The 23,463-nt window shown below is 35.0% G+C and overlaps 3 protein-coding genes across 3 annotated transcripts; all 3 read left to right on the forward strand.

Annotated features, from left to right (window-relative positions):
- Positions 1-6,882: 6,882 nt before the first annotated feature.
- LOC104887786 (ubiquitin C-terminal hydrolase 22) lies at positions 6,883-11,240 on the forward strand. Its single transcript, XM_010672530.3, has 3 exons — positions 6,883-8,073; positions 8,825-8,943; positions 9,902-11,240. The coding sequence occupies exons 1-3, from the start codon at positions 7,319-7,321 to the stop codon at positions 10,648-10,650; spliced, it is 1,623 nt and encodes a 540-aa protein (XP_010670832.2). The 5' UTR covers positions 6,883-7,318; the 3' UTR covers positions 10,651-11,240.
- A 3,143-nt stretch (positions 11,241-14,383) lies between these two features.
- Positions 14,384-17,657, forward strand: LOC104887785 (inositol polyphosphate multikinase beta). Its single transcript, XM_010672529.4, has 2 exons — positions 14,384-14,558; positions 16,476-17,657. The coding sequence occupies exon 2, from the start codon at positions 16,511-16,513 to the stop codon at positions 17,396-17,398; it is 888 nt and encodes a 295-aa protein (XP_010670831.2). The 5' UTR covers positions 14,384-14,558; positions 16,476-16,510; the 3' UTR covers positions 17,399-17,657.
- Positions 17,658-20,715: 3,058 nt separating this feature from the next.
- On the forward strand, positions 20,716-23,463 carry LOC104887784 (inositol polyphosphate multikinase beta). The gene is made up of 2 exons (XM_010672527.4): positions 20,716-20,890; positions 22,404-23,463. Exon 2 carries the CDS (start codon positions 22,430-22,432, stop codon positions 23,306-23,308), a length of 879 nt encoding a protein of 292 aa, XP_010670829.2. The 5' UTR covers positions 20,716-20,890; positions 22,404-22,429; the 3' UTR covers positions 23,309-23,463.

Raw genomic sequence — 23,463 nt, forward strand, 5'->3', positions numbered from 1 at the left:
TGTAAATCGCCACTGTAGCTCCCTACACTCATTAGCAACATTAAAATATAAGTCATGGTTAAGATAATCTTGGTGATATAGGTTGGTGGCAGATCAGAGTATTCAGCATATCATGATTAATGTTCAATTGTTCACATTTGTTCCCTTTAATTTGCAAGAAGAAAGTCCTTCCCTTGTACTCATTAATTCAGAGGATTAATGATATAAAATGTTCAGGGAATCCTGAGTGTTCCTTGCAAAATCTCTCTTGACGCACCATTTAGACCCATGCAGGCCAAAGAAGTAATATTAGTATGTAAGATGGACCAAGAAAAAGGATGTTGAAAACCCTCATTGTTAGGTTGATATGTGGGATCTAGGGTGTGCATATAATCTGTATGAAGACTTTTGCATTGGTGAAAGTCCCTGGTGTGAGCTCTGCTTTATGCTTGATGGTAGCAATGTCCATCCTTTGCTTGGTTCAAGTATGAAAAGGTTTCGTGATCTTCATGATTTGGAATAGATATAGGGAAATAACATGTTCCAACAAAGCTGACCAATTTTATGGTCTGAAGATAAATTTTTCTTGAGCCATTCCCTAAATATCCCCACCCAAAGTTGGAAGGGAGTTAGGAGGAGTGCCAAAACATAACAGAGTGGACACAATTTTGTAATACATGAATGGATTATTCAATAGGACACATAGGATCATGGACTATGGAGCATCACTGGAGAAGGGCTCGTAGGGAAAACTATGCCTCAAGCAAAGTCTGATGATGAATTCTATTTGGGGTAACGTGTTGGCTTACCAAGCCACTCGGGTTGTCACTGGCGCACGAGGGGGGTGTCAGTAGCATCGGTGTATACATGGGCAAGGGAGACATTTTTGTGAGAGACAAATGTTTTGGAGGGAGACAGGGAGTCTTAAACTGGTAGAGTGATAGCCAGTATTTAATCACTGATGTCTTATGGGAGATGGATCGAACTTTTATCTAGTTGCCTGGGGCCACTGTGACTAAAGTCTCTTAGTTTCCTTTTGGATTCCGCATTTGTAAGAGGCTCCTGGATCAGGCTACGGGGAGAAGCAACGCCTAATAAGTCATCAACCCAGAAGTTCACGTTCTTACCATGGGTTGAGATTACTTGAGATTTGGAAGGTGAAATTTTGTTTTCTCCAATTTGGACGCTTGTTGAACTTGTAATTGGTCTTATTTCATGAGAATATTGTGGGTTTTGCAGTGTGGTTGACAAGGGTGACCCGAAATCCATTGAGTTTCTTGCATCTTTCTTGATGAATGACTTTGGTTGTTCCCGTTTTGAACCTTTTCTTCTGTTAATTTGGGTACTTCTACATCAGCATTTTCAGGTTTGGGTTTACAATGGAAGTCTTTAGGCTCATTTGGTGTTTTCTAATTTCATTATTGCATGATAATTAATATCCAACTCTTAACTTCTCCATTAGGTTCTTTGTTATTGTAAACTTTCCCATAAAGTTTAGTGTATATTACGACTTACGAGTGTGTTTTTTTGCTTTCAAAGAGAGCACTGCTTACAGAATTGAGAAGATGCTCTGCCCTTTATCTTGCTGACTTTCCAATTATATTGTCCAGTCCCTTTTGTGTTAAAGAATTGTTCTTTATGTTGTCATCTCTTCTTTTTCAAGATTTATGTGTTTTACGTGATACTGCACCCTCTTTTCAACATGGACCTCCCAAAATATTGTCCAAACTTGTTTTATGGCAAAGATATAGACTTAAATGTCCCCATCCTGTTGTTTTTTCAAGATGATGAAGATTTGGTGTTTATGTATGTGTGTAATTTGTACGCAGTGTGTTGTGATTTGTGAGTGATGTGCTAGCTTCTATAGTTAAGTTTTATCTGCGTTCTACCTCCTGGTATTATGAGCTTTCCTTTTTTTTTCTGATTCAACAAGCTTAAGAAAGTATGCCTTGTTTATTTTTCTAAATAATCAAGTTTAAGAAGTATGCCTTCTTTCCCTTGACAGCTCAAAGTTGGGTAAATTATCATTTTGTGGATGTTTGACAGTAGTATGTTGCAATATAGTTCCTTTTGATGGAAGATGAAGCGCTTAATATTGTGATTTTGTTCTTCTGACATGACATCTGATGAAAGTTGTGTTTTTATCACTTTTGGGGAAATTGCTGCTTCTTCATAGATTCCTGATACGACTGCGATACGTGTATTTGTTATCTAGAAACTGCAGCACCAACCCTTGGCAAGTTGGGATCCCCTTTAAACCCCCGAACTTATCAAGGTTTTTCCTTACCAAGAAACTGTAGCACCATACTGCCACTGCAACTCATGGTCACGATGAGCTTGGAACTTTTTCCTAGGGTTAAATGGTTTCGTGACTAGTAGTAGCTTATTCTTGTCCTATTTGTGAATTGTGATGTTCTCATAAAAGCTTTCGATGTTTGGTTTTTTAGAAACAGCTTCTCAACCAGGCTTGACTCTTGGTTAGTAGTAGGGGACGGGGTACAGTTCGACCTCCAGAAACCTTGGTGTCTGTATATCTATATACTGGAGAGTTACTATTATGGCTCTTATTTCCTACACTTAGAGATTCTAAGTGTATTGGTGTCATGTCTATTTTTGGGTGTTGAATTAAAGAGAGGGCCAGTTCCATTCCACAATAAAGAGAGAGACACATGAGAAAATGTCCTGACTCCCAAGTACGTACAGTACATGCTAGGTACACTAAGGGAGACACATTAGAAGCTCATCCTTTCACTTAACTAGTATCAGTTGGTGATCAGACTGAAGAAAATTTCCCGATCGAGTACGACAGTACGTACATGCTAGATACACTAATGAGAGAGACACATGAGAAGCTTAGTTTAGAGAACATGTCCCAAGTATATCGCGAAGTTGTTAAGTTCATCCCTTGATCATGCATGGTTCACTTTGCAGTTATTTTTGTTTTTCGTGTGTGTTTGAAGGTTTGAAAACTGATGCTAATATATATGGATGCAATCATTCCATGAATGACTTCCTATTTCGTTGTTTCTTTGACAATTCGTATCAGACTTGGAGCTTGATAGTACAGGAATAGTCAAATTTGCATGAATTTGAATCCTAATATTCTCGTTTGTGTATTCTTTTGCTGGAACTTTTTTGTTAGATGAGAATCAGATTTGTTTGAGCTATGAATTTAGTATCCTTGAAGCTGAAGCAATGGCCCTTATAGAACGCATTGATTAGAGGGGCCCTTTTCTTGTTGTGCATAATCTTACCATTGAGAGGATCAACTTTTATGCTTATCAAGGCTGATGCATACATGACTCGCAACAAACATTTTCGGATGTCCGAAATCTATCCGATGGATATCTACCTAGCGGATAATTTATCCATTAGAGATAAACAATAATAAATAGTGAAATATATAAGTCATCTATCTAATTACTTTTAGTAGTTTATCTCTAGTGGTTAATTTATGTAATGGATGAATATATTGTTTCTTATTTTTCCATCTCTATTGCTATTTATCCAAGCAGCAATTTCATGGCAAGATTATGATTCATGAGTAGTTCTCAGGTATTGAAAATAGTTGCATCCGACTCAACAAGTTTTCTTTTTTATATTTTTATTAAGAGGTGGTAATCTATTCAATGCGTATATGTAAATATCTCTTGCTTAATGAGCTTAGCCTCTAGAATTATAACTTGCAAAAATTGTTTGGACTTCTTGTAAGTTGGAAGTGCTGTTTCTTATACTCCCTTCGCTTTTTTTTTTTACTTGCAACACTTTTCTAAAAGGGAAATAATTAATTACTTATTACAACACTTTCTACTTTTGTTTTTCTTTTCTTTCTATCTCTCCAATCACATGGACCCTTTCTTTTTTTCCTCTTTATCTCTCTTTTACCAAATTTTGCATTGGAGTTGATGAAAAAAAAAAGTATTGCAAGTAAAAAAAACAAAGAAAGTATGTTATCATCCTAATAAAATATATATTTTTTCTTTTTCTAACAATTTGTAATTTCTAAATTATCTAATGTCAATCAAACCAGTATTGAATCTATTATGCTTTTCAACACCACAAGTTAAACTTACGACCACACTACCTTGACAGGAAGTTAAACTTACGACCACACTGCCTTGGCCAAAGGTGGACTTTAATGTGAAAATAAATGCTTAACGTGAGGCCTTGCCTTGACCAATTAGTTAATGTTGTCTTCAAACAAAATCTACCTAAGGCTTATCAAAACCTAATAATTTAAATTTGACGAAATTTATGTTTGGTTATTCTATAGGAGAAGGAGTAGGAGCTAGCTTTCATTGAAGTAGATGCACGAAGTAGCGAAGAATTTCGAATATTTACCCCGCTTATTTTATCATCTCGAACCTTTAGTGATATATAATTTCATAGTCCTTTTTCATTTCATGACTCATAATGGAACTAATTCTAAATCTTTTAAGTATGTTTCATATATTTTACTATTATCCCATAATATATATATATAGATATGTTGCCATGTCCTTGAAAAGGTCTAAAAGCGTGTATAAGGAGTGTTTTCAATTTTTTCGAGCCTGACAATGTTTTACTCCCAAGATCTTCCTGAGGATCTTGAGATGTCCTGGAAATTGGGATCACTCTTGTATGATATGGGGCCCTATTCATTACCTTGAAATTCCTTAGATTCGAATGTCACAATATGCATGTTCTAGCTAGGCATGGATTCGATTTCAAAAAGCCTCCAAGGATTGCAAGACTCATCCCATCCAAAATCTTCCTCAAGGCCTCATGATGTCTTGGGGTGACGTCTGGATGGCCGAAAACCTTTACTTTGCCTTAAAATACGTTCTACGACTTTTTTCGCATCTTTCCAATGAAACCTCAAAATAGCTCTGAACGCCCCCATACGTCCATTATAAAGCCTCGATAAGCTTTTAAAAATGGTCTACTAGTGCATCCCATGATGTATGTTGTCTGAACCTCGAAAAACGTCCAAAAGTGTGTATCCTTTAAATTTGGCTATTTTGAGCCATTTCCTAACTTGTTCGTCCCCGACAATATTGAATGAGTTTCGGATGGTTGAGACACTCTAAAATGTCTTAGATGTCCTTCTACGACTTATTTTACATCTATTCAGTTCAAACCTTAAATAATTTTGAAAGTCGCCACATGCTTGTGATTTAGACCTAAATATGCTTTCAAATGTCTACTATGATCCCAAGCATCTCATAAATTTCATTGTCCGAACCTCAGGAATGTGCAAAAGCATGTATTATAGTCTTTAAATTTAGGTGTTGTAATCATGTTACCGGACATTCTCAAGCTTGGCAATTATTTTTATCCGAGATCTTTCTCGAGAGTCTCATGATAATTTTAGGGTAGTGGGGACCCTTTGCATTGCCTTAAAGTTCCTTTATGATCATTTTTTTGTCTTTTCATTTCAAGCTCGAAAATTGCTTCAAAGTTTACCATATATTCGTTCTTACTTCTTAGACATGAATATGCTTTCAAATGGCCTCCAATAATCTTAGGATGTATCCCATGAGGTACGTTAGCAAGTCGGCCACATGACCTCAAGTTAATACAATAAAGTTCTAACCAATAAATTAAGCATTATTAGATGCTACTCTTTTATCGTTTATCCTTAGAACTACATTTATCAAAACCATTTTCATAAAAATCATACAACACCCAACATTAACCTAATACAAATTATTTCATACATTCGGGTATACCATGAGCATGGTACACCCAAGGCTATTTTCTTTTTCTCATTGCTTTTTCTCATTGCTCATATGAAATCATTGAAATGAGCAAAGTGTACTAAAAACGAGTGTTCCAAATGAGCATAAAATTAGTTTTGGGTGTACAATGCACAGGATATACACCGCGGGAATGGCGGATCTAGAAATACATATTAGTGAGTGTAAATTTTTCCATTATTTTATTAGGTGTATGGTCCAATTTTACAGCGAAATAAAACTAAACTTTTGACTCGAAAAATACTAAAAATCAAAATTTAAGTAGGGTCCAATGACCTTACACCTCAAAGACTATGTCCACCTAGGGATGACAATTGGACTAGAGGATGGTCCCTCCACACCCATACCCACACCCGCATAAAATCCCTGTCCACATCTCTGCCCCACCACTCATTACGGGGGAAAATTTCAAACCCATACCCGCCCCAGCGGGTACATATTTAAACTCATCCTCGTCCCACCACCCGCATGGATACCCGCGTCCGAATCGTACCCGCTTCATACACGCAACTATCCTCCCAATAATCCCGAACAATGTGCCAGTACTATTGTGCAAAATAAAATTATTCGTATATGAATTGAATTTAAATAATAAATATTCTAATATATAATATGTCTTTTAATAGAGAGTAGAGTATGAGATAAAAGAGAAGTGAGACGGGCGAGGATGGGACAGGTATAGCATAGAATCCACACCCGACCCACCATCCATTGTAGAACCGATTTCATCCCCATCCCCGTCAAACCTAGACATATTCCTGGACCCTGCCTCAATTGGACGGGACTGGTGGCTCTCTTACTTAATTCGTCCCACTATTATCCTTAACTCCATTCAAATTATGATGAATGAACTCCTAAACTAAATGAAATTTCCCATGGAGATGACAATTTTCCAATAATCAAATAAAAAAAGTAATCACACACCGTATCTCACAAGTCCAATTCGTAGATGGTGCACACGTCCATATAGTGAGGAAGGTGCGCATATGCACATGGCTAACAAGTCAAATGTACATGAATAATAAGTCAAATGAACACATATACATGACTAATATAACAAATAAATATATATACATCTCTATCACCTAGTATTTGATATTCATCGTACGCACCTTCATCACCATTATGCACCTATTAATTTGCATCACAAGTCACAAATAATACAACCCAGGAAATAAGGGTGGAAAAAAAGAAAAGAAAGCATGCCAATTGCCAAATGAAGTAGAAAGTGAGAGTGCCCTATTATGTGCGCAATTCACCGCCCCACCTAAAGTCTAAGACCACCACCCACCGTACCCCGTCTTCTTCCTCCACCCCCCTTTTTTCCCCTCTTCTTCTTTGCCTAGGAAAAATTAAGTCTTTTTCAAAGAAACTACTTTTCTTAACTTTTTTTTTTTCCTTCTATCTCAAATTTATTGTCTTATTTTTCAATCAAAGATTTGTTCTTTTCATTTCTGTTAGCTCTAATCTTACTACTGATTCTATCATTAATGTCTTTAGTCCTATAAAATCGGGTCTATTCTTTGATTAGATCTCTATTTTTCTTCCTTGATTATCATCAAAGTTGACACCTTTTTTATTATTAATTATTATTGTTGTAGATGTATACAAAGAACCCATCTTTTTCAATCCCTAAACCATGTAAACATCTCTCAAATTTCAAGCTAAAAAATGGGTTGAATTGCTATTCCCACCTCCAAAATTTCCTTAAAACAACCCCAAATGATAAATTAAGCTTAACCCATTGCAAAAATGAGGTACCCAGATGTGAATTTTGTTCTGGGTATAATGGTAGATTTTACTTTTGCTTAATCTGTTCTGAAATTTCTTGTTGTTTAACCCCAGATTCAAATCATGCTCATTTGCATTCTGACTCAAATAAAGGCCATGAAATAGCTGTTGATCTTGATAGGGCTGAATTATATTGTTGTGTGTGTTGTGATCAGGTGTATGATCCTGATTTTGATAGGGTTTTGGTGTCACAAAAATTTGAGGGAATGAAAAACCAAAAAGTTGTTACTAGTAGTATTAGAAAGGTATCATTAGTTGAGTTAGATTTGATGAAATCCAAACAATTGATTGTTGTAAGGCGAGATCCGAGGTCGAAAATGGTTTATCCTTTAGGATTGAGGGGTTTGAACAATTTGGGTAGTACTTGTTTTATGAACTCTGTGTTGCAGGCATTGCTTCATGCTCCTCCTTTGAAGAATTACTTCTTGAGTGATCGACATCATAGAAAATTTTGTAGAAAAAGATCAGCTGATCAACTTTGTTTGCCTTGTGATATTGATGGTCTTTTTTCTGCTGTGTTTTCTGGTGATCGCACTCCTTATAGCCCTGCTCAGTTTCTTTACAGGTATATACTACATTATTTGAAGATTTGATTTTCCCTCCATTGTAATGCTTGTTTAGCTACTATATTGTAGTATATGATTACATAATATGTGCTTGATTTATGTGCCATTATTTATGGAAGTGAATATTGTATAGATTTGTCTGCCTGATGAGTAACTTGTGTGGAGTTTTGTATTCAAATGTTTCCTGTATAAGTTTATGGAAATCAATGCAGTGGGGAGCTTTGACATGAAACAATTGGATCTTTGGGATCATATATTGCATTGTATAGGGGATGAGTGGAGAAGGATTGGCGATTCGGCTTGTTGGTTTCATGGCTTGTGTAGCCGACCTCGTCCTTTTGGGATTAAGGCTCTAATATTGTTGTTGTAGTGAATGGGTCAGATTTAGGACCAATGTATTATATTATGAGTCGTGTCTTTCCTAAGAATTGTGGTTTAACTGTTTAAGATTTTGTGTTTTGTTTATTTGCTGATTTTGATATGCATAGCAGTGTTACTCCGACACCTTCATTTACCTCAAAACAGGGTACCGTGTCGTGTCATGTCCGACACGACACTTTACTTTGATACTTCATTTTAAACTAAAAACTGGACTTTTTCTACAAAATAGCGGAGTCGGACACTTGGACACCTATATCCGAGTAGACACTCAATCCGTGTCTGAGTAACATAGATGCATAGTATATGGTGATTTAATTGAATCTGCATTTTTGGTGATTCCACCTCAAATAATTTTTTTTGTCTTTACAGTTGGTGGTTGCACTCAGAAAATCATGCAACATATGAGCAACAGGATGCACATGAATTCTTTATATCAATTCTTGACCAAATACATGAGAAAGAATCCAAGAACTTGAAGCTGACAGGAGGTGGGTGTTAGTGTCAATGTTGATCTTTAATTGTTACCCTACAATATGAAGAAAGATTTAAGTATAGTATAACTTTTGGACTGGCTAAATCTGTCTCGAAAACATTCAGTTTTCTCAACCCCATTGCTTGAGACACATACATCATCTTCTGCTTCATGTTTTGAAACAGCTACTACCTCCCGAAAATCTTTGCTCGTCTTCTTTTTTGTGTCGATTTCAAAATCTTTCCCCATTTATTTGTTGATTTTTTTTTTCTCTACTTTCTTCTACAAACAATCACCCACCCACTTTCTCCTCTCTATTTTAATCCTCTTAGTAATGCATGTACAAGGGAAATAGATTGACGATTCCGGGATTGAGGGAGCCTTTTTTTAGAGAGGAGAATGAAGGGGGCAAAGAAATTTTCTACAATAAAAAGAGTTTTTCTGTTGCTATGTGATGCTGCCAGTTCGAAAGGAAAATTATGCTCTTTCCTTATATGGATGCTTGGAGTAGTTTATTCGAATGTTCATGCTGTTTCCTGTCTAATATCTACTAATATCTACTAATATCTGTTTGAATTTCTCAAATAATGGCGAAAACTAGAGAAAGTACCCTTCAGTTTTTCTTTTTAGTTTGCTAAGTCTTCATCTGAAATGAAGTGCTATGTATGTCATATGTTCTTGAACTCTAGAATTCTACAGAAAGAATCCTAGTTGACTTTCAAGGCCGCTGAGTCAAACTTTGACCAATGTTACTTACAGTTCTATAATAAAGAACTAAAATTTTCACATTGTAAATCAATGTTTTAATTGACAAATTAATTATCAAAGTTATTGAGCCTTGACTAAAAAAAGCCACCTAAGAAGCTTATCAGATGGACAAAGTAATATTCTTTTAGAAGTTATAATGTGTAGGTGGACCAACTTTTATATCAAATGATCCTTCTTACATGGTGAACTTTCTTTCTTTGACACAGATGTAAGGGACTGTGAGTGCATTGCACATAGGGCGTTTTCCGGCCTTTTGCGATCGGATTTGTCTTGCACAGTATGTGGATCCACTTCAACCACCTACGATCCTTGCATGGACATCTCCCTTGACTTGGATAGCCAAACAGCCCAAGCGAGTAGCAGCGTCAACATGGCGACACTTTCGAGTTGCCTGTATCATTTTACAAGGTCCGAGAAGCTGGGATCTGATCAGAAGCTTTATTGTGAAAATTGTCAAGAAAGGCAGGAATCATTGAAACAAATGTCATTCAAACAACTGCCCTTGGTGCTGTGCCTGCATATTAAAAGGTTTGAGCACTCCCTTGCTCGGAAAGTATCCAAAAAGATAGACCAATACCTACAGTTCCCCTTCTCCTTAGACATGGCCCCATATCTGTCATCCACAATAGTCAGAAACAGGCATGGAAATAGAATGTTTGCTTTTGAAGATGATGAAGCTGATACAGTTACAGAATATGAGATTTTTGCTGTGGTGACTCATTCGGGGATGCTTGAATCTGGGCATTATGTAACTTTCCTACGTTTAAATAACCAGTGGTATAAATGTGATGATGCTTGGATATTGGAGGTTGACGAAGCAACTGTCAGAGCATCGCAGTGTTATATGATATTCTATCTGCAGAAGATGTTCTATCACAAAACAAGTGAGGATTTGAGCTGTTCACCCATTTCCCCTCGAAGAGATGCTTTTCTTCCTATAGCTGGTTGTTGCTGATAACTGGTGTGTGTGTGCTGGATTTCAAGAGGCTTGGAAATTACCATATGGAGTGTATGGCGAAAGGTCACACTCACGTTGCAAAGCTCGGGAAACACCTGATCTCTGCAATCAACCCTGCAGCGATGGATGCTCGAGATATGAGGGACCCAAGTGATTTTCGGGTTGAGATTTAATTTGATTCAAAAGGTGCTGCGTCTTCTGACTACTTACCTGGAACGAAGCTGATAAGCTTCACTACGGTACAAACTGCAGATGATGCCATGCTGCTAACCGTAATTGGCTAAATTTCGCTGATAACAATTGCAGCGACAGAGTTGGAGGGTGGAACGCCGTGCTTGTTAGAATGCAAACTTTCCTGCTACAGAAAAAAAAAATCTGATGAAACTGAGCAATTGTGCATTCTGAACTACTTTTAGCATTGGCCTAGAATTTGGTAAGAGGATTTGAAGAAATCTTGTATAGAATATAAGTGAACAGTTAAAAATGATTGGTCTTTCTAACATTTTCTTCATGCTGTAATGAGTAATGACCCTGAATTTTTCCTGTGGTCAATTTGAAGTTTATCAGAAAATAGTAATTTCTTTCCACTGTCCAGATCAAGGAAGAACTTGTAACTTCTTTGCAAATCCAAGTGTGAACTTCTGCATTATATTTGGGCATGTCAGCTGTTAAATTGCTTATGATAATATAGATTAGCAAAAGTTAGGGCCTCTTCTCCCCAGCTTATTTTAAATTCAATTCAGTTCAATTCAGTTCAGTTCTATTCAGTTCGATTCAATTCAATTCAATTAAGCTTTGCACAATACTTTACTCTTACATATCACTATTCATTTTAGTTCAGTTCAATTCAGTTCAGTTCACAATTGTTTTATACCGAATAGAATAGGCCCTTATTGAGTTGGGTTTTTGTGCAAGTTTTATCTGTATAATCCTATATAATTACCAAAATATTACATATGTTGGTGGTGCCCCATATCCAAATTATAAGAAATCCTATAAAAGCCACAATTGCAGAATTTGCACCTCGCAAATTTTCATTTGTTCGAATATGTATTGAATGGCGAGGTTGGTGGTTATTATCTAGGCTGTTTGGTTTAATTTAGGACATCTCATGATATCTTCTATGCAGAGTATGCTTCTTCTTTAAGAGTCCTAATAATTCTTATTTATCTGGACTTATCTAATTTATCTAAACTTATTTAAATCTGACTTATTTTCATTTATTTGAAGTTATCAAATTTAAACTAGATTTTTTTTTATTTGAAATTATCTTATCTGGAGTTTTTTTTATATCTTATCTGAAACTTATTAAACTTGATGATGTTTGTATTATTAGACTTATCTAATTTTATCTGTACTTGTCTTTTTAAAATGAACTTATCTTATTTTATCTAAACTCATTTTTATATTATCTGAAAACTTATTTTTCTTTCGAAATAATTTAAAATAAGTTGAATAGAACATAAATTAAAATAAAGTTTAATTTTGTTACTTAGCTCATGAGAGATAAGGTTGCTTTAGGTGGAATTTTGAAATAATGGAGTGGTATTTGTTAAGAACTGAAAAATGAAAATACCATTAACTATATTATTATAAGTGAAACTATTGGGTCAGACCGTCTGACCCAATATGTTTCATCGGACGAAGTCGCGAGAATGGTGTCGCTGCTCCTTCTTCATCTTCTTCCTCCGCCGCCGCGTCGTTCTTCATCTTCTTCCTCCGCCACTTTGTTGTGTCGACGGTGGACGTTCAAGAGAGAAAGATCCAACTGGTGGCAGCCATTGTTGTAGAGGAGAGAGAAATGAGTTCCTCCATACTTGGTTTTTAGTCTCATGTTCAACAGCAACAACAACAACTACTCATGTTCAATAATTCACCATCTCCTCCATCAATCAATTGTTTCACCTTTTCTGATTCTAGATCAGACGACTTAGGAAGCAACCACAATCACAACAACAACAAAGCAGAGGTTAGTGTTACATGAAAGAATAATAAAACTAAGAATCCATGATACTTGATATGGTAAGTCTACCTGAAAAAAATGAAAATTACCTGAAAAAAAATAAAGACCAACTGAAACTCAAGTAAGTCTAACTGGAGCACAAGAACCAACTGAATAAAAAGAAGACTAACTGAAAAAAAATGAAGACTACCTGAAAAAAAATGAAGACTACCTGAAAAAAAATAAAGACCAACTGAAATCCAAGTAAGTCTAACTGAAGCACAAGAACCAACTGAAAAAAAAAAGAAGACTAACTGAAAAAAAAATGAAGACTACCTGAAAAAAAATGAAGACTACCTGAAAAAAAAATGAAGACTACCTGAAAAAAAATGAAGACTACCTGAAAAAAGATAAAGACCATCTGAAACCCAAGTAAGTCTAACTGAAGCACAAATGCTTCTAACTGAAGTGGTCCGACGAGAATATTGTATCGGACTCGTCCGACACAATACGAACGCTTATTATAAATATGATAAGCTCTATCTTGACCAAGATTAACCAAAATTTGACTCCCGCAAATTAATTGGATCAGAGGATTAAATTAGGTTCTAAATTTACTTGTCTAATTTAATTTATTTTCTAACATAGTTGTTAGTAGTGTAATATGATATGTAAAAGGATAGAATGAACTCTCATAGTATCAGTCTATCAGACCAATAATATATCCATAGATATATAGTGGCATGGTTTGAAAATTCTATTGTGTTCCCAGAAACATGGTGCACACTTTGCACCTAGTAAATTCGTTCCATTTTTGATGAATAAGTGTTCTATTTCAACAAATGTTTATTTTAAGCATTTTTCAGCAAAAAAATATGTTCCATTTTTCGTAAAAATTGTTTTATCTTCAATAAGCAAATGTTTGTTTTAAACTTATTTTTCAGCAAAAAATTATGTGCTATTCTTCATGAAAATTGTTCTATTTTCAATAAAAAAATGTTTCTATTTTAAAAATGTTCTTTTAAAACTTATTTTCCACCAAAAAATATGTTCTATTTTCCCGGAAAAATATGTTCTATATTTGATAAGCATATGTATTTAAGTAATTGAATTCTAGTAACGTTCCACTTCAACAATAAAATATTCATTTTCCTAATTGGATTCTTATAATGTTCCACTTCAACAATAAAATGTTCTTTTTTATAAATGAATTCTTGTAATTTTCCATTTCAGTTGTAAAATGTTTGGTTTCGTAAGTGAATTTTTGTAATGCTACACTTCAACATTAAAATGTTCGTTTTCATATTTGTAAATGTTATTTTTGTATTGTGTAAGCACAGTTTTCATTGTGCTCTTGGGCACGCATTAAGTAAGGTTAACCAGTCAGTATTAATGACAATTAATCTTCAATACTGGCCAAAGCCTTCTTAGTACTCATGGGAGTGCTTGCGAGTACATTTTACTATTGCATTTCACATTATTTGCACATTTTATATTTTGCTCATTTATGCATAATGTACAACAAAAAGTACTTGCGAGTATATCGTTCTAGATGCTCCCAAAAGCACGTAAGAATATGTATACACTTAAGCTATCAAAGAACATAAAAGTAAACCCAACTTTTTGTATGATTATATTCTAATTAACCTTAATTATCCAAATTTGCAACCCAATTTTCTAATATTCTCATCTCAAAATCATGGGTCCCTTTTAATTTTTATGTACCTTTTTTCATCATGGGTCGTCAGTAAATAACGTAAACGTATCATCGCAGACTAGTCATAGTCAGAGACGCCATAAAATATCTAGTGTTCTACTAATTCTCTTTGACATATTATTTTTACGCCAACAGTATTTAGTACCCAAATCTAGAAAGAATCAAATTATAATTGTCATTGAATTTGCAACTATTATTTCAAATCTCAGAATTCTGAAGAAACATTTCAACTTCTGTAATTTCTACGTTAGTTTCTACTACACTCTTGCTTAATTATTTTCTTTTGTCTAGCATTTCAATTCTTGCCTATATGATTATATCAATTGTTTACATTGTTTCAATTTTGTTGTAGATATTACAATTATGTGTTTTTATGTGATGATTAAGTGAATGCAATCTTTTTGTTTTTTGGGTTTTTTCTGGGTGATTTTTATCAATATTTTTGTGGACATGCACAAAAGATTGAACTTTTGGATTTGTTGGGAAATTTGGATGGTCTGTAATAATGTAAAGTCATTAGTTAGTTCCTTCTTTTGGGTAGATTAAGAAGTTTGATGTTGCTAATGACTAATTATATGATTAGTGAAGAATTAGTTTTCCTTTCCTGTTTTTATAAGGATTAACTAAGCACTTAATTTGTTCATACATAATACATCATTAAATTCATAGCTTAGTGTGTGAATATTTCTAGAGATAAAAGCATAGAGTAGGGAAGATTTTGTCAATGATTAGCTTGTTAGGTGATTAACAGTTAGGTGAATTTTTGCTTCATTTTAGATGGTAAGGCTTGGATTTAAAGTCTCTAGGAAGCAGGATCAAGAAGTCATCTGTATCATTTGTCGAATTCGTGAACGGGAGAAATGAGTAATCATCAATGGATATGATCTAATGAAAATTTGGGTTCTACCCTTGTTTTTGTGCACTTTGGCCCCCATATGATATTTTTAAGTGATGTAGTTTCAGAAAGAAGTGGTGGAGCTATATCCTATTTGATTGAAATGTTTAATAGGAGTATAGGACAGGCTATTGATCTATTTTTCATCCTGTTGATAGTGTGAGTAATGCATTGTCTCGCGAAACATTGTTGGCAGTAGTTGGGTATGTCCATTGATTCTGATTTTCCTGATGTGTTCTTTTGAGGAAGTCACTTTGGCATTCATTAGATTACTCTTTGACTTGGCTAAAATTTGAGATTTTGTTCTCTATGATGTTCTCAAGCTGAATGAATCTTAGAAATGTGCTCAGAACTGATATTATCCTTATTATTTAGCTTGAGAAAAAAAAATTAGGCCGTTTGTTAAGGGAAAAACTTTATATATAGAGATAATGCGAGATAAACATGATGAAATATTTCCTGAGCTTTTAAGAGCTCATATCGGAGAGAAACAAGCCTCTAGAGAGCTTGAATATCATACATTTGCCGTCATTTCCACTTGATTAATGAAATAATCTTCTTCTTCCTTAATTTCTTCCATTAATGATGCTCATGCTATGCTAGTTCATAGCAACATGCTGTTCTTTATCAAGGAGGCAGCCACATGATATAAATGGGAGTATAAAAGTATATTTCACCTTTTGATTGCTTAGGAGGCTCTTGTTAGGCTGCTGCGCAAGGGTGAATATCCATATGAATCGATAATCTTTCCTGTACCTCTTTATGAAAATCAACATAGTTTGTGATGTCATGCATATGTACTTGAATTTTATGTCGGTTATGTAAGAAAATACGGAGAAGTTTTGCTGTTTCATGAAGCTATAGAGACACGAGTGTGTAGTATATAGTCTATACTACTATGTCATGAGGAAGTTGCTTAAATGTTTTGATTGACCGGAATACCTGATGATTATATTGCTTTCAATTCCTCTTACTTAGTATCACCGAAAGCAGGAACTATGCAAAATTATCCATGGTAAGCCTATAGACAGTTTTCCAAAATAATCCTACTTCACAATAAGATCTCTCCAGGGTTTAGAGTAGATAATTTTCCTGTGTTATTCAATGTTCAGAGTTATATTAGACAATGGCCTCAGTGAATGATTATAGAAGAATGTCTAAAGTACACGTTATTGCGTATATTTTCTCTAGAAACTAAATGAACATAGTTGGGAATCGTCAAATATTAGCTCCCTGGTGTATTCCCTAATCCTTCCTTTACTCTGCAGGAAATTTAGAGGGGTTGGTAGCCAGGTCGAAAATCATGTCGATGTTTAAGGTCCCAGATCACCAGGTTGCTGGACACCAGGCTCTTAATGGGCAGCTTGGACCGCTTGTAGATAAATCAGGGCATTTTTTCAAGCCCCTTCAAAAGAATGAACGAGGCTTAAGAGAGGCTGAATTCTACGAGACTTTCTCATCTGATGTCAGAGTCCCAGATCACATAAGCAAATATTTTCCCAAATACTTCGGCACCCAGATTTTAGAAGCTTCTGATGGATCAGGACCCTGCTCCCACCTTGTTATGGAAGATCTAATTTCAAACTACAAAAACCCGTCAATCATTGATGTTAAGATTGGCTCCCGAACCTGGTATCCACAAGCAACGGAGGACTATATTCAGAAATGTCTCAAGAAAGATCAAGAAACCTCTAGCCTTCCTTTGGGTTTCAGGATATCGGGGTTACACTTTTACCAAGGTCCGGAATCAGAGTACTGGAAGCCTGATCGAACACTGACCATTAAGTATACAGCAGACGATGTCAAGTTGGTTTTAAAGAAGTTTGTTTCATCAAATCAATCATCAGAACTTAAGGAAGACCTGGATTGTACATATGCTGCAAGTGTCTTTGGTGATTCATCAGGCATTTTGGCACAGTTGCTCGAGCTTAAGTCATGGTTTGAGGAGCAAACTTTGTACCATTTTTATTCTTGCTCAGTTTTAATGGTTTATGACAAGGACTCACTGGTGAAAGATGGAAAGTTTGGTCCTGCAATTAAGCTTGTTGATTTTGCTCATGTTGTCGAAGGCGATGGTGTTATCGATCATAACTTCTTAGGTGGACTCTGCTCATTGATCAAATTCATCTCTAGCATGCTGACAATTCCAAATGGAGGTACCAACAAAGACGGCTTGCAGAATCGAGCGTAGGATTCGATTCATATCATCACTCAATGGTGGGTAATGGAATAGATGAAGCAACATTTCCAAACAAAAGAACTCGGGACTCATCTCCTTCTCCCATATATATATATCTTTCTATTTACAGCTTACATAAACATTGCTTAAGGTTTGCATTATTTCCCCTTCCCCAAATCTCATATTGAATATAATATGAGAAACTTAATAGATTCCGAAACTTTTGGATTTTTTTCTTCATTTATATGCTCAAATTCTTTAGTTTTCTTAATGCAACCTTCTTTTTTATTGGTAAACCTTCTCATCAAAGTAAACTTTCAACATTACCTTCAATTCATTGTTGAAAAACGTAAGAACATTATATTATGCTAAGGGATGATATGGTTGTGACTTGTGACTTGTGACTTGTGACTTGTGACTTGTGAGTAGACATGGCAAGTTTACCCGATACAAATAACCCGAACCTAATAAATCAATCTAAGACCCGAAAGTGATGACTCAAACTCTGCCTAAAAATCGAAATAAACCCAAACAAACTCAATTCGACACGCAATCGACATGACGTGCTATTGACATGATAATCGAAGTAACCCGATTGAAGAGACCTGAACTTATTCTCACCTAACACTACAAATAACCCAAACCAAAATTAACCCGAATATGATTGTCCCAAATCCAATTCGGATCGAATACTAATCCAAGGGTTAATATTTGATCCAAATTGAGCCGGTTTCATGTTACAATTTCTTTTTCCCAACAAAAATAGTCGAAAACTCTTGACTTCGTTTTGTTTATCTTTTTTAATATGTATTTTCTTTACTTTTTTTTTTTTTTTTTATCAAAGAAAGAAAAGACTAGGGTGGATCCCAAGATTTGGGCCACCCTAAAGCATCCTTCTGGATGATTAAAGCAAAGGGTAAATCAGGAATATCAAACCAATATGTTGTGTTAACCGTTGCATGACCCCGATGAGCCATCCAGTCCGCCGCCGCATTCGCTTCCCTGAAATCATGACGAATTAGAACATCATCAAAACCCGAAATATCCTTGTCTACATCTAGAATTATGGAATAGATATTCCAAGGAACTTTCCAAATCTTTCTTATTGCATTAATCACCACCAAGTTATCACCTTCAAGAACAAATTTAGAGATACCCAAAGACTTTGCCCCTCTAATAGCTTCTCGCATACCTTTAGCCTCAGCCATAAGAATAGTATCCGAAGTATCTAAACAGCCAGCCCCACAGAGACTAACATGACCATCATCTTTAATGATAATATAATCACTACTAAGGGTGCGTTCTATTCAACTTATTGGACCTGAACTTATTGAAACTTATCTGAACTGAACTTATTGAACCTGAACTGAACTTATTGGAACTTATTAAACCTGATTGGACCTGATTGGACCTGATTCAACTTATTAGACCTGATTGGAACTTATTGGACCTGATTGAACCTAATTGACCTTATTGGACCTTATTGGAACTTATTAACCCTGATTGAAACTTATTAGACCTTATTGGACCTGATTGAAACTTATTAGACCTTATTGGACCTGATTGAAACTTATTTGACCTTATTAGACAAAAACATTGACCATGAATAACATAAATATTACCACTAACGTAAATACTACCCCTCAAAATTTTTTATGGAATAATAATTATTATAATTCGTTCTTTAAAAAATAATGATTATTAATTATCTCTTATGATAATTAATTTAACAAAAAAAATTACTATTTATATATTTGCCTATACATAACTTTCATCACTAATATATCTAATAGTGTTGTTTTAATTTTATAAAACACTAGTAGAAAATCAAAAAATAGATGGAAGAATTTTTGGTGTACTTTAAAATAGATGGAAGATTCTAAGAATGATGCCGAAGATGGATGATGCTTACCAGTTGGCTATCATCGTGGCAACATGCACGCTACATAATTTTATTCGTTTACATGATTTAGGAATTCCAGTTTCGCAAGTAGTTGAAACCATGGAACCAAGAGCTGATTTAAATTTGACTGACAAGACGAGAACAAAGAATATGGAGATAACTCGGGCGAAAATTGCAGATGAAATATGGTTGGCTGTTGATGAAGAAAACGTATTTAAAGACGAATTGCAAAATATTGTAATTATAATAATAATTATTATTATTGTTAACCTTAATTATTTGACCATGATTATAATATTATTCAATAGCAATATGAATAATCAAATAATAGACAATAATACAAGTATAATACTATACATTGTGGTAGTTTAATAAAAAATTCTAATAATAACATAATCAGCTAATAGTAATATGAATAATAAAATAATAGACATAATACAAATAAATAATAAAATAATAGACATAATACAAATAAATAATAAAATAATAGACACTAATACAAGTATAATACTATATAATCATTGTGGTACTTTAATTAAAATTCTAATAATAAAATACCGCTAAAAGTGATATGAAATTATGAATAACAAAATAGTGGACAATAATACAAATGTTTATTAAACATTGACTATTTGGACCTTATTGGACCTTATTAGACCTGATTGGAACTTATTGGACCTTATTAGACCTGATTGGAACTTATTGCACCTGATTGGAACTTATTGCACCTGATTGGAAGTTATTGGACCTTATTAGACCTTATTGGAACTTATTGCACTTATTAGACCTTATTGCAACTTATCTGAACTTATTGGATCTGAAACTTAATTTTTTAAGTTGAACAGAACGCACCCTAAATAAGATAGTCTTTCGCAACACCTATTTCTTCATCGAGTTAACCCAACTCAACCAAACGGTCAAGTAATTCAACTTGACAAATAACCAGATTCAACCCACTTAACGAAATAACTTTAAGGCGGCCCTTGTTCAAAAGAAAGGTGTTAATACTGCTAGCTTAAGCTTTTAAGGAGCCTAAAAATTAATGCAACTTTTTGTCTAATCAACCTTATTAATCCTTAATTGATCATACAAATATCAACTTAATAATCTACTTATACTTCCTCCGTTTCTTAATAAGTGCAACATAGAGAAAGTGGGGGAATACTAAGGAATGTAGAGAGAGAAAGTTGGGACCACAATAAAGTAGAGTAATTCAAGTGATGAAACAAAAAAATTGTGGTCCCTTCTTGCTTTTTGGTGGCATATTTATAATAATATTGAACTTCTTTTACCATTTTGAGCTTGGTTGCACTTATTATGACTATTCCAAATAAGGGAAATGTTACACTTATTAAGAAACGGAGGTAGTATTTTTTCAGCATAGTGTTCGTCAACTTGTGCCAACTTTTTTCATCATACGTCAAAAATTGCACATTCTCAGACTCTGACATGAATAAAATAGCATTAAATTGAAGATTCATCTTCTTTTTCCTGTCACATTTGACAAACAACATATCTCACGCTAATAGTACAAAAACTACCCAAATCTAGAGAGAAAAATAAGCAATTTGAAGAAACGTTTCAACTTCTGGGATTTCTTCGTCAGTTTCTAATCTCTTACTTTGTTAATTTATTATTTATCTCACTATTTAATTCTTGTCTGAATTTATATCAATTGTTTGAATTAGTGTTGTAATATTGGTGAAATTTTGTTTATTATGTGATTAGTACTTTGGATTGACAGGAAATGATGTTTTTTTTTTTCTGGGTGGTTTATAGAATTGTCAACTGATTAATGCCCTTCTTTTGTTTGGTGATTTAAGAAGTTTTCATAGTTAATGTGATCACTTAAGAATTAAGATCTTTTTGAAACTCAACTCTGTATAGAAATCTAAACTAGTTATTGAGCTCGGGCGATGTCTCGAGTTGATGGACAATAACTATGACTGTATGGCCTTACTGATATAGTGGCAAACTGGATTAATGAAAATTGATGATTGCAAATTTTTTTGGGGTTTCAATTGTTTGTTCTGTTGATGCCAATTATCAGAGCGGCACGCGAGGATTATATGCTGTGATAATGTATATGTAATTGGTAGCTTATTGTTTGTTGGCTAACTCTAAGCAATATGTCTAATATGTGTAGAGATTAAAGCACAGAAGTAGGGAGTTTTTGTCATTGGATTATGTGTTAGGTGATTAACAGGTAGGTAAAAAGTGTGTTTGAATTGCTATTAGATGCTAGATTTGCCCAAGGCTTGGTTATCAAATAGTTTGTAACTTTGTATCATTTCGCCTCGTGGATCCTTACACAATACCAGAAGAAGGATCACCAATCAAGTTCGTTAGCGAGAGAAATGAGTAAGAATCAATAGGGGTTCCCCTCAAAAAAAAAAGAATCAGTAGGGGTGTGAATTAACGGATTTTAGGGATCTACCATTGTTTTTGTGCACTTTGGCCTCTGTGATTTTATGTCTTCCAGGGATGTAGTTCCACGAAGAATGGGTGGACTACTACCCTTTCAGTTTTAGAGGCTGAATAGGACCTATTGCATTGTCTTTGCGAAACATTGCTGTCGATAGTTGGCTGTTTATTGGTTTTGGTTTTTCCTGTTGTGTTCTGTTTAGGAGGTTTGGAGGAAGAAGTCACTTTGGCCTTCCTAGATTTTTCTTTGAGCAGAAATGCACTTGGCTAAAAATGAAGATTTTGCTTTCTTATGATTCTTCTAAGTTGATTGAATCTTAATGATGTTGTTCTTGATTGCGGTGGAGGAAGCCTTTTGGCCCTTTTCTATTGACACATCATAAAACAGGAAGCTCTTTAAATAGACTGTTAAAGCCTTGACTGGAACTTGTTTCCAAACAAATCAGCGTAGTTTGTGATATTATGGATGCGTACTCTAATATTATGCCGGTTCTTTAGGAGGGCTGAGAATTTGTGGTGTTGAGTGTAACACTGTATGGCACTGCTAAGCTCTTCAAACTGTAATTCACTACTGTGTATTGGAGAAGTTGTTTAAATGTTCTGATTTACCTTATAATTTTATTGCTTTCATCTTCTTTTACATAGCACTATCATAGAAAGTAAGTAACCTGTATTGTTTTCCTTATATAGAGGGTTTGGTAGCAAAATCAAGAATTATGCCAATGCTGAAGGTCCCAGATCACCAAGTTGCTGGACACCGGGCTCTTGATGGGAAGCTTGGCCCACTCATAGATGAATCAGGGCATTTCTACAAGCCCCTTCAGCAGAATGAAAGAGGTTTAAGAGAGGCTGAATTCTACCAGACTTTCTCATCTGATGTCAGAGTCCCAGATCACATACGCAAATTCTTTCCGAAATTCTTTGGCACACAGCTTCTAGAAGCTTCTGATGGATCAGGACCCTGCTCTCACCTTGTTATGGAAGATCTAACCTCAAACTACAAAAACCCGTCAATCATTGATGTTAAGATTGGTTCGCGAACCTGGTATCCACAAGCATCAGAGAAGTACATTCAGAAATGTCTCAAGAAAGATCAAGAAACCTCAAGCCTTTCTTTGGGTTTTAGGATATCGGGGTTACACTTGTACCAAGGTCAGGAATCAGGGTATTGGAAGCCTGATCGAAAGCTGACCATGAAGTATACAGCAGATGATGTCAGGTTGGTTTTGAAGAAGTTTATTTCATCAAATCAATCATCAGAATCTAAGGATGATCCGGATTGTACATTCGCTTCAAGTGTCCTTGGTGGTTCGTCAGGCATTCTGGCACAGTTGCTGGAGCTCAAGTCATGGTTTGAGGAGCAAACTTTGTACCATTTTTATTCTTGCTCAGTTTTGATGGTCTATGATAAGGAAGAGTCACTGGTTAAAACTGGACAGTTTGGTCCTGCAATTAAGCTTGTTGATTTTGCTCATGTTTTGGAAGGCGACGGTGTCATCGATCATAACTTCTTGGGCGGGCTCTGCTCATTGATCAAATTTATCTCCGACATTTCGAGCACTCCAAATGGATGCACCATCAAAGATATTCTATAGAGCATCATTTTTAGAGATTGTATTGTTATTTGTTATGCATTCAATTTTCATGTCATTCATCATGAATCTGGAGGCACAACAACAAGCCTTCATCTGAATTAATCATGTTTTGTTTGAACGTATATTAACTTAATTCTAGTGCCGAATTGAACTTC

This window comes from Beta vulgaris, chromosome 2 (assembly GCF_026745355.1).
Source record: "Beta vulgaris subsp. vulgaris cultivar EL10 chromosome 2, EL10.2, whole genome shotgun sequence".
NCBI classification, from domain to species: domain Eukaryota; kingdom Viridiplantae; phylum Streptophyta; class Magnoliopsida; order Caryophyllales; family Amaranthaceae; genus Beta; species Beta vulgaris.